The sequence below is a fragment of the Varanus komodoensis genome, unplaced genomic scaffold, assembly GCF_004798865.1.
Source record: "Varanus komodoensis strain SLA01 unplaced genomic scaffold, ASM479886v1 scaffold6_4, whole genome shotgun sequence".
Classification (NCBI taxonomy): Eukaryota; Metazoa; Chordata; class Lepidosauria; order Squamata; family Varanidae; genus Varanus; species Varanus komodoensis.
Window position 1 is genome coordinate 328,601 of NW_025336347.1, and position 11,291 is coordinate 339,891.

An 11,291-nucleotide genomic window follows, 5' to 3' on the forward strand; every position below is an offset into this window, starting at 1 on the left:
ATGCCTTGTTGTACTGAATTGGGCTGGGTGCAAGGATCATTGCCTGCCCATTCAGTACTGATTTTGGTACATGTGCCTTTCAGCTCATCTAGCAAAGAAGCTTCAAAGGGAGAGGGAAGGAGCTGGAAGAGGCTCCAGATAATCCATCATGACCTCTTTTTTCCTTTCCTCACACCACAATGCCCCCCTTTCCTCCTTCTCGTGAGTTTGATTTTCTCACCTCCAAGTAGTAGCTGATGTGGTTCTCTCCATACTGCCTGCAAGGGGGAGAGGGTCATCTCCAACTGCCTATTCCAAGGTTGGAACACTGTCTCTGACCTTGGAAGGGGTTTTCTTTCTTTCTTTTTGCACATTTTTTATTAAGATTTTAAACTAAAAACTAAAAAAATCAATCATCAATTACATCGGATGTACTGGGTCAGCCCCCTATAAAGGTATCTTTTTAACATTCTGTAATCATATTCAAATCGATTTATAAAAATTTAAAGACATCTTTAAATCTAAGCCAAGTCCCATTTCTCCAGCCAATCATAAAAAAAGGTCCCAAGTTTGATAGAAGTCAATATCTTCTTTCTCCTTCAGTAATAGAGTCAATCGGTCCATTTCTGCACAGTCCAGAATCTTTTTTAAAATCAGTTCCTCCGTGGGTAGTTCCTCACTCTTCCAGTATTGAGCAAGCGCAATCCTCGCCGCTGTGATTAAATGTAGCATCAAATACATTTCTTGTTTGCTAATATTTTCCGGTATAATGCCCAACAAGAAAATTTCAGGTTTAAAAGCAAAGGGTTTTTGTAGCATTTCCTCAAGCCATTTATGTATTTTAATCCAATACTTTTTCACATATTCACAGGTCCACCACATATGGTAAAAAGTACCCACATCATGTTTACATTTCCAACATCTGTTTGACATATTTGGAAACATCTTAGCTAATCGACTTGGTGACAAATACCATCTATAAAACATTTTATACAGGTTTTCTTTATACGAAGTTGCTAAAGTTAGCTTAATATTTCTCTCCCATAGCTTCTGCCACTTTTCTAATTCAATATTATATCCAAAATTTTGTGCCCATGTTATCATAGTTTCTTTAACCTGTTGCCCTTCCATTTTCCTGTCAAGTAAGAACTCATAAATTCTTTTAATCATTTTCTCATCTGTTTTTAGCATCACTTGATCAAAGGCTGTTAGAGCTTTATGAAACCCCCATATTTTACAGTCTTTAGCATATCTTGATTGCATCTGCACCTTACACCACCAAGAAATATTGAGTCCCTGTTCTTGTATTTCTTGATCTAGTTTCAGGCCTCCATCCTTATCCAAAATACCATCATATCTTATGATCCCTTCAAAATTCAATACATTTGGATACACAAAAGCTTCCATAGGTGAAAGCCATCTTGGTAGTTTATTATACAATTTTGACTTTAACTTTTCCCACACTGACATTAATGATCTAATAAAGTGACTTAAAAAAGTCCCATGAGACTTAACCTTCTCATACCACATATAAGCACGCCAACCCATTTGCAAATCATGTCCTTCAAGATACAAAATTCTCTTATTTCACAAGGTTATCCATTCTTTTAGCCAAGTTAAAATAGACGCTTGATAATACAATATCCAATCAGGAAGACCAAAACCCGAAGCATTTTTAGTTTAATCCTTGCTTTCTTTTTTCTCCAAATAAATCTCGAAATTTGAAAATTTAAATCCTCAAAAAAATTTTTATCAATTTTTTTGGGAATCATTTGGAACAAAAACAAAAGGTTTGGTAGTATATTCATTTAACAAGTGCTATTCTTCCCATCAAAGACAATTGTAAATTGGCCCATCTTTCCAGATCACCTTTAATATCCTTCACTAATTTATCATAATTGTCTTCTTTCAAAGTTAGCTGTAAGATAAATTCCCAAGTATTTAACCTTTTTAACAATCTGCAAGTCCACTTGTTCTTGGAGTCTTTTTTTCTGATCTTGCATAAGATTTTTAACTAAAAGTTTCTTTTTTTCTTTATTTATTTTCATCCCCGTGACCTCACCATATTCTTCAATCCGTTGTAAAAGTTTAGGGGTTGTTACAAAAGGTTCCTCTATTATAAAGACCAAATCATCTGCTAATGCTTGCAATTTATAATTTTCATCCCTAACTTTAGTACCTTTAATGTTCTCGTCATCCCTAACATTTCTATTCAAGACCTCTAAAGTCAAAATGAACAATAGGGGTGACAATGGGCATCCTTGCCTTGTACCCTTTTGTATCTCTATAGCCCTTGTAAGTTCTCCATTAATTAAAATCCTGGCCGATTGTCTTTGATAGATGCTTGATATCGCATCTCGATATCGGTTTTCCAAGTCCTCCTGTGGTCCCTGGGACACTTGCCCAGAAATCATAGGTCTGCTGTCTGCTAGGATGAGCTCCCTTACTCTATCTCTCTTCTCCGGACATGAATCTCTAATTTGTAACAGAACTCCGGTGTCACTTCCATTTTAGTCCCTGCAAAGCGAGTTTCTCTTCTAGTTCCTTGCATTTTGACTGAAAAATGCTTGTTGAAAACCAAGAACCACTATAAATTATTATAACAGTCACATGAAGTATCTTTTTGCCGCTGTTTCTACCTACAGAAAGTTTACTCATAGCTTTTTATTTTTGTTTTCTTCTTTCTCTTTCTTCTCACCTTGCCCCACTGCCACTTTCTGCATGTCATTTGCTTCTCTCCTACTAGAAATGATACAAGTGAACCAAGACTGTGTCGTTTGGGTGCTCTAGTCATTTATTTACAGTGTAAGGCCTATTGATTTCAGCATAATCTATTTTCAATTAAGTGGTGTTAAAACATAAAATAGGTTGTAGCTGTGCTTTAAATTAGGTATATGTGTAAATATGCCACAGCTAGTTCACATGCTGGTGAAACCAACAGCCCTTACTATATGAGACTGCTCTCTTCTGAACACAGACCATAAGAAAAGGTGTGATACCAATGCAGTGCAGTAGTAGTAGTAATAATACATGTAATAATAAATATTACATCGTACATTAAGGTATTGATATAGTGCTGGGTCTAGAGACATATGGCACTGGAAGACTCATTCTGATTGAGCTTGATACACTTTCAGTACACTTCCAACCCAGTGGTCAAAAGTGGGCCGAGTTGGGAGAGAAGGATTTGGCTTCCACAAAATTGCTCAAAATATTTGTTCAGACTTGGACCTGCATAACTCTAGAGCAGGTTCTGCAAATCACGAATTGTGCAAATTGGGAATAAGTTATTAGATTCAAGTTGTTGTTGTTGCTCTTCTTATTGTAGCATCTAACATGAAAGTATCCTGCATTCACTGTATGCGTGAACATTCCCCAGCTTGAATTTTTTGACAGTGAATTTCAGATTTGTTCAAATTTGGGCCTTTGCAAGTCAGACAAATTTTGTGCCACTTGCAGAGTGGAAGCCTGAATTTAGCGCAAATTTCTGTATATTTTTGTATATTTTGTATATTTTTTTAAAAGAGCAATCATGACCTGCTTTCAGAATGGAAGTCCATGTGCAGGCTCAGCTGGCATTAGATCAAGTCTGTGCCCATGCAGGGTCCATAGAATGGAATCTGTGGGGCTGAGTTGAGAAAATCCATTGGATTTTCACTCCCGTATGAGATGCCTTTCACATCCCTCATTGGGTATACTTGGAGGCCAATGTGCCACCAGCTGTGTGAGATGACAACTTTTAAATGTCTGGAAACTGGTTGTAAGGTGAGCAGAATAATCAGAATATGTTTTTTAAAAGCCTAATTGAACTGAAGAGGTGGGTTTTTATTTATATGTCATTTACCAATTATTCTAGTCAGTCTTCCCAATAACCCAGGCAGATGATGATGATTCTGCTTCTTTTTTATTCTTCAGTGATCTTTTTAAGTGATGTGCCATGCATACTGCAGACTGAGCATTATGGCCGAGCTTCTCAGTAATTACTGGTTGGCTGGCCACCCCACATGACAATGTTTTGTCCCCCATGTGGGGATCAGGAAGTGATGTAGAGAGATGCATTTGTCAATGAATGTACACTATGTTATGTTCCAACTCTGATTCAAATGAAAGAGCTGATCCTTTGTTTTCACCCAAACTGCAGTTGTTCTCTGGGAAAATGAGAAAAAGCCAGAACCAAAGGATGAAATACTGCTTCACACATGCCTATGAAGGAGGATAGGCTAATAGAGTGCAGACCTGCCTTTCTCCTTTGGAGCTTGCACTGCAGCACAGCAGAAAGCTGATTTGATTTCCTTTGGCTCCTGCTAACTTATGTTGAGTGACTCTTGGCAGCATATACTGTTGTGCATGTTGCAGGGTATTTGCATCCTGTGAAAGTCTGCAGTGCCATATAATCTGCTGTTTATTTGTGTGAGAAGGAAGTGTCTCTCTCTCTCTCTCTCTCTCTCTCTCTCTCTCTCTCTCTCTCTCTCATAAGCAGAAGCCTCAACAAATGTGCATAAATATTCTTACATCTCAGTGTTGTGTTCAGGCTGTGGACCAACTAAAATCATATCCCTGCATTCAAACTGCTTTTAATTAAAGGCCCTCATATTAATAAGACTAAGTTATGAATAGTTTTAATTTATCTTTGATTTATTGCTAGCAACTTGGAGGAATCCTGGTCCAAAAGCAGTACAGAAAAAAAAATAGAAAAAGTAAATTTGGCCTTGTTCAAATTAAATGATCTTTTCTTTGGTTTAATCCTCAATTGATGCACAAGATGTCCTTTTGTTAATGAATCATACAGGAAACATGGCTAAACTAATACATAATCCTAGTCTAAGGCAGGATATACTTGCATCCTATGGTTTATTTATGTATTTAATAACCCTCCAACTTGGAGGATTACGGGCATCCTGTGGGGTGGGGAGAGCACAAAGGTTGCTTCCACTCCTCTTCTGCAAAGCACTGAGATGACTAATTTCAGAGAGAGAAGGAAGAAGGCTGAGGCACTTCCAGGATATAGTATTCTGGCAGACCCTACCTCCTCCCTGATCTACCCACCTGGAATGCCCCCAGAAGCCTTTCTCAGATGATGCTCTCACGACCTCAGAGAAGCAGCCAGTGTAGATCCTTCTGTGTTGGCTGTGAGGCGGTAACTGGGGGATCTGCATGTGGATCCTCAGCTACATGATCAGAGCAATTTTCTGACCTCATAGCTGAGAATCTGAAGAATCATGAGGCCAAGTCAATGCTGTCTGGTGGCCATGGGATTGCACTGCCTGTCTGTTTCTGATGAAAGCCTCTAGAAAGGAAATGGCAGTTTCCCAGGTTGGCTTCTGCCATTGGTCAGCATTGCAAAAGAAGCACTTCTTCACCTACTGCATAGTGAAACCAGGAGATTAGTTTCCTCGAGATCTCCCCCCTGCGGGAACATGTGCAATTGGGAAATAACAGGACAGGTTTATTGTGTTGTGTGCTGCTTGTGGGCGTCCCATAAGCATCTGGGTGGACTACAGCCTTGTTGGACTGCAGTGCTCTTGATTTACAGATATGTTCCTCATTCTTCTCAGAAATTTAATCTTTTTGCAGACAGTAGTGGGTGCCATAAATAGTTACTAGTTACAAATACCCATCTGTAAGAAACACTCAACCAACAAAACTCCTCGGAGTTGGTCTGCTAATTGAATGTGTCTCATTTGTAAGCTTAAAGGTATTATAAATGCTTGTGTTACAGAAATTGAAAACCTCGCAGAAAGAGTGCACCAGATCCAGCAAATCATCATCACCTTACCACGAGCCGTCATAATTGTCATGAGATACCTCTTTGCCTTCCTCAACCAGTGAGTCCCTTCAATTGCTATAACTCTTTAATACAGCTGTAAATTCCCTTAATTCTCAGTGGTCCTTCTTCCATGGTTGGGCGGCAAGGGAAGGGTGCCACTTCTGAGAGTGGCTACCCTTTGTCCAGCTTTGGATGTGCCTGTAAGCAATGCTTGTAAGCATGGTTTGTGTTGGTGCAATAGCTGTGATCTGCTTGCATTTGCAGCTTGTCACAATATAGTGATGAGAACATGATGGATCCATACAACTTGGCTATCTGCTTTGGGCCAACTTTGATGCATATCCCAGATGGACAGGATCCAGTCTCCTGCCAGGCTCACGTCAATGAGGTCATCAAAACCATCATAATCAATCATGAGGCCATCTTCCCTAGCCTCAGGGAGGTGGAAGGACCTATTTATGAAAAATGCATGACTGGTGGGGAAGAATACTGGTAAGAAATTTGGAGATAAAAATATGTCTTGGTATCTGCAAATGGTTATTTTTGTTTTATTTAAATGGAGTACAGCTGCTTGTCTCAGGTGTGATAAATTTGGGAGCTGATGCAGGGATTATTTATTTGACTGTGCTTGATGGGACTTCTGTGCAGAATCTCTGGATGCATTTAGTTAAGAAAATCAGTGTTTTTTGTTTTTGAAGTCTCTTACTATGAAATATCTGAAGCAATGCTCTTTCTGTTGCAAGCTAGGAAACAAATGGAACCTTAGTTTCTTGACTGGGTTGACATAAGAGGAGCCCTGCTGGATCCACACCAAGGACATTACTAGACACTTAACAGGCTTGGGGCCAGCCCCATAGAATACAAATCTACATAAAATCTGTGTATGTTAAGTTGTATGCATGTGTATGCACATTTAGAAGAATAACAGTAGGAGTTATTTACATTTCACAGAAGGGAAAACTAGCTATTACTTTCTCATCCAAATCATCAAGAATAAAATGCATTCTGACTCTAAATATAAATTAAAATAAATTAATTTATATTCTGACTCTGATCATCCCAGACCAATAGAAATCTTTTGTTTTTGAAGCTCAATTACCATGTACAGGCAAATTTGGAGGGGAGGGTTGCAGGATATGGGATAGGGAGAATTAACCTTTCCCAGCAATAAACCCTTGAAAATTGTCTCTTTCATAACTACTAACTTGAGATAGGTTCGTGCCTGTGACCCCATGAGCTTAGGGCTAGTGTGAATCACACCAAAGGGCTATCTAGGCCAGCTTCCGGAATCCCTCAGTGGTTATCCAGATGCTACTTGTACAGGGCATGGAGACCAGGCATAGGCAGTTTTTCAGTATACTGAAGCTGGGTGCAAAATAGTGGCACAGAACTGGAAAGAAAGTAAAGAATGTGCATCAAATCCTTGCTGATCTACTGCAGATCTACCAGGAAAGTTCCACACACCTTTAATGTAGACCACAAGTCCTCCTGGTATTGCTTCCCATTGACTGGTATTCAGTGCCATAGTGTCCTGACCAGGGAATGCTCCATGTAGCCCACAAAGCTACTAGCCCTGAATAGACCTGTGCATCATTTAATATAGCAATTCTGGCCCTTTTGGAGCAGAGGAAGTTGTTCTATGGCTTTGAACACCTACTAGTTAATACCCACACCCCCTGTTCCAACCAGCTTGCTGTATGCTCACTTTAACTTGGAATAATAATCATAATCAGATTTTACATTAGCAATGTTACTAATTTAAGCTATGATAGTAAACCCATTGGTATAACTCAAGAGCTGCAAATCTTGACAGTGTATTTGTATCATTCTAAGTGCAAAATTTGAGCATTTTTTAATATACATCAGCCCAGTCTCATTTAGAATACAATTTTCCTTGTTTTAGCACTCTTCTCCCCCTCGTTCTGCCACATAGTTCTTATTTTCTCTTCATTATTCTCTCTCTCTTCTCTTTCTCCTCCCCCACACACACTCACACTCACTCATATTCACACACAGACACAGGTACGTGAATGAGCTTGCTGTCTTGCTTGCAAAATAAAGTGTTGCATCATCTTCTAACATGCTGAAATCACAGAAAGATAAATACAAACAATTTCAAAAACCTCTTCTGCAACAAATACACATAGTGGCTGGTATAGCATTCGTACAACAAAGATCCACATGACAGGGACCAACCACATGGTAAGCAGGTGTAAAATGGTACAGCTCCAGCACATTTCCCGCTTCCTGAAGTTCTTCATGTGATGTGGAGACCCTTGACTTGTTCCTGAACTGTCTGAAAAAAGGAAAGTTGTTCTAGTGCATATGTGTGGTAGCAGGCACTGCTGATGGCAATAGAACCCTTGGGACTTGTCTCTCTGTTCTCCTTACGAGTCAGCTAGATCTTGAAATGATCCATGAGGAGGCCAATCCTGGTTCCTGGGGGGAAGAGCACCACAAGATGGTAGTAGTCGCTTGCTTGCTCTCCATCCTGCTCACCAAGCAGTTGGTTGTTCAAAAAAATGTTTATGAGGGAACAGAGGCGACAACAGCAGGATCAGGTGGTGATGGTAGTAATGATGGTTTGCTTGGTCTGTCTCTTTCTTAGGGGGCACCAGTGGATTCATGAACTGACCTCTCTGATAATCAGTCACAAAGCCCAGGAATGGAATAAATGGTGGTCTGTTTCCAGCTGATCAGTTACATAAAAAGTGATCAGACAGAAAAAAGAATGTGTTTCCTGCTACAGATGTACCTTGCCCACTGAGGCATGTATGTGTCAAGCAGGCAATCACCAGACATAAACCTGCATGAGCGACCAGACAAACAAGTGTTAGGTTTCTGTGTTTTGTTTACTACAAAATTGCTACTTTAGATCAAGTGGGAATTATGGGTACATATTAGGGATTGGAGGATCAAAGGGCTTCTCTTATAGTAGTCCAATGTCCTTTGAACAGATAGCTTCATAAAACAAAACATAGGGCAGTACAAATATAGACATTGCATCTTATGACTTTGCTCCCATATTAGCATAATTTAAGACCCATTCTGCTCTAAGTCAGATTGGATGCAACCATAGGCTTTAAATGAGAAGTAGCACCATTGCCATTCTGAAACAAAGTCCAGAGCAATCCCAGCAGTTCCCTCTGTCCTGGCAAGGAACTATAAACTTGTTCTTCCACATTTAAAAACCCATGTGTATTTCTTTGCCCCTCTTCAATTCTAGTGACAGCCCTCACAGTGAGCCGGGCACCATTGATGAAGCAGACCATGACAACGGCACGGAGCCACACACCAGCGATGATGGTGAGTGTAGAAACAAGCAGCGGAAAATTGAGCCTAAGGAAAGCTGCCGAGATTTGCAAGGAGAACAGCAACATGTATTTAGTTCCTAATCAAATTACCTTGGACTAACATATGGCTGTTTGCAGGGGAAGATGTCTCTCAGTGTTTGACAGTGCAAGCATAGACTGATGAAGTACCTTGATAGATAGGTAATGAAAGTAGACCATGTGGGACCATACCAGGTTACATGTTTTGTTTGCAATTTCATTCCAGAGCATTGTGGGAATTGTTTGTATGCTCTGGTTAACGAGTTAGCCTTTCCTTTTTCCATTTGGCATGAAAGTGACATCTCTGGATTGTTGTCTGTTCTTGTATATTGTTCCAGTGTTCTAGGAAGAAAAGAAGAAGTATTGTTGTGTCAAAATAACTCTTGAGGACAATTGCATCTGCGGCCTGTGATCTGTTATATTCATTTCCAGCTTGTCATGTGTTTCCCAGGAAGAACAGTGATAGAACTTAATAACAGAAAATTACAGTTTAATGAAAAGATATGATTGCCAGCTTTTTGAAATTAGTGGGACCTTTCCAAAGGTTTCAGTGGGTTTGGGATCAAACTATAACTCTAAGTACTCCCATGAATGAGTAGTTTTTCAACATACCACCTTCTTACTACAGGATGTGGGTTTTTTCTTTTTTCTTTTTCTGGTTTGATCTCAGTTACCTGCTTTGTGTGAGGTATCAGTGAGAGGAGCTGGGGTCTATTCATATTCATTTCTAACACAATACCCCACTCTGGATTAAATTTGTTCCCTCACCAGTATTTTCCCATAGTTGCAGTGACGACAATTACAGTTCTACATCAACAGTAAGATGAGCTGAGGTAAAAATACTTAGCCTTTGAGGACAGCATTTTTAGCACTGCTAAAAAAACATTCTCCCTTTTTGACTTGTTTTCAGAAATTGCCTGGAGAGTGTTCACTATTCATTTACATTGCTTTCTCTTGCTTTTTGTCTGAATTTACTTGTCCTTAATGATGTTATCTAAATGAAATTAATAGTGTTACAACAGTACTTCACTCATTTCATGATCCCTGGTTGGTTGTGACTAATCCAGTAAACATTGCCTTCATTCTAAATTGCCTCCATTTGCCTTCACTATAGCATCCGCACCTAGTCAAGTCTGGCTATGTAGTACTATGATATTATTATCCTTGCAACGTGATTCCTCATTGGTTGAGATCACCAATCTGACTGTTGGAGTAAAGAGATAGAAGTGTGAATAGCTAAGGGGACAATGTAACTCGACAGAAGTAGAAAAAGGGAATACTATTTTCACAGATACCACATTTTTAAAGAAATGTTTTCCCCCTCCCCATAATAGTCATTTTCATCTTGAAAATTAAAATAGAATAATATTTGGCACAGCAGTGAGGAGCTGAATTTGCTTCCTTCATTTAAATACGTGATTAGGGAATATATTTGAATTCTACCCACGCACACACATACCCACCCGTCCTTATTTTTATTTTTATTTTTCAGACTGAACAAGTTTGATTTGGACATCAGTGAGAATTAATAACCTGGAACCACATGGTGCCATTTAAATTGGCTTGTTTCGCAGATTATTTCACAGACATTGTTCCAGAATCCTGTCTCTTGCATGACTATGCATGCCTGTTGTCTGCTTGCTTTATAGCCTTTATTCCATTAATATTTTCCCTTCAATGCTGCAAATATATGAAGTTCAGTGCCTTATTGATGCATGAGGTGGGGAGGTGGCTTAGATGGTTCTGTTAGTCTGTACTTCAGGGCATAAGAGGAGGAGAGAGGACAAAGGATAATTCAGATAATGGAAGATGGATGTTCAACGGGAGCGGGGAGATGTCAACCTTCAATTTTTAATGCTGGGGAAAAAGGGCCCAACCTCAGCTGAAAAGTCAAGGCAAGCAAGCTTCTATTTAGGCAATTTTATGCCTGAATGATTATGTTAATAGTTCTGATTGGAGTTTCTGGATGATTAACCATGACACAAGCATGGAGAGAAAGCGCTGTTATGTTTTATGGATTTACATACTCTCTCCCAAGCTACTACTTCTAGCCCAGCCATAGACCTGGTGAAGAACTGAGTATTTTATCTAGTCTGGGAGGCTTTCACAAAAGCCAGCACAATTCTGTCCCGTTCCAATGTATCCTCTGTTGATTCTCCCCATTTCTTCCAAATGTCACTTAGTTTGGACTAGAGAAAGATCTATGATCTGTG

The 11,291-nt window shown here is 39.5% G+C and overlaps 1 protein-coding gene across 3 annotated transcripts in view; it reads left to right on the forward strand.

Annotated features, from left to right (window-relative positions):
* The window catches only part of SRGAP3 (SLIT-ROBO Rho GTPase activating protein 3), a 238,153-nt gene that overhangs the window by 205,811 nt on the left and 21,051 nt on the right, over positions 1-11,291 (forward strand). For 2 of the 3 annotated variants that reach the window (XM_044451993.1, XM_044451994.1), the window contains exons 16-18: positions 5,699-5,804; positions 6,011-6,238; positions 8,973-9,052. In XM_044451993.1, the coding sequence (XP_044307928.1) occupies positions 5,699-5,804; positions 6,011-6,238; positions 8,973-9,052 (414 nt within the window). Of the gene's footprint in view, positions 1-5,698; positions 5,805-6,010; positions 6,239-8,972; positions 9,053-10,570; positions 10,765-11,291 lie in introns of those variants that run through there. The other variant, XM_044451995.1, reaches the window with a different exon arrangement.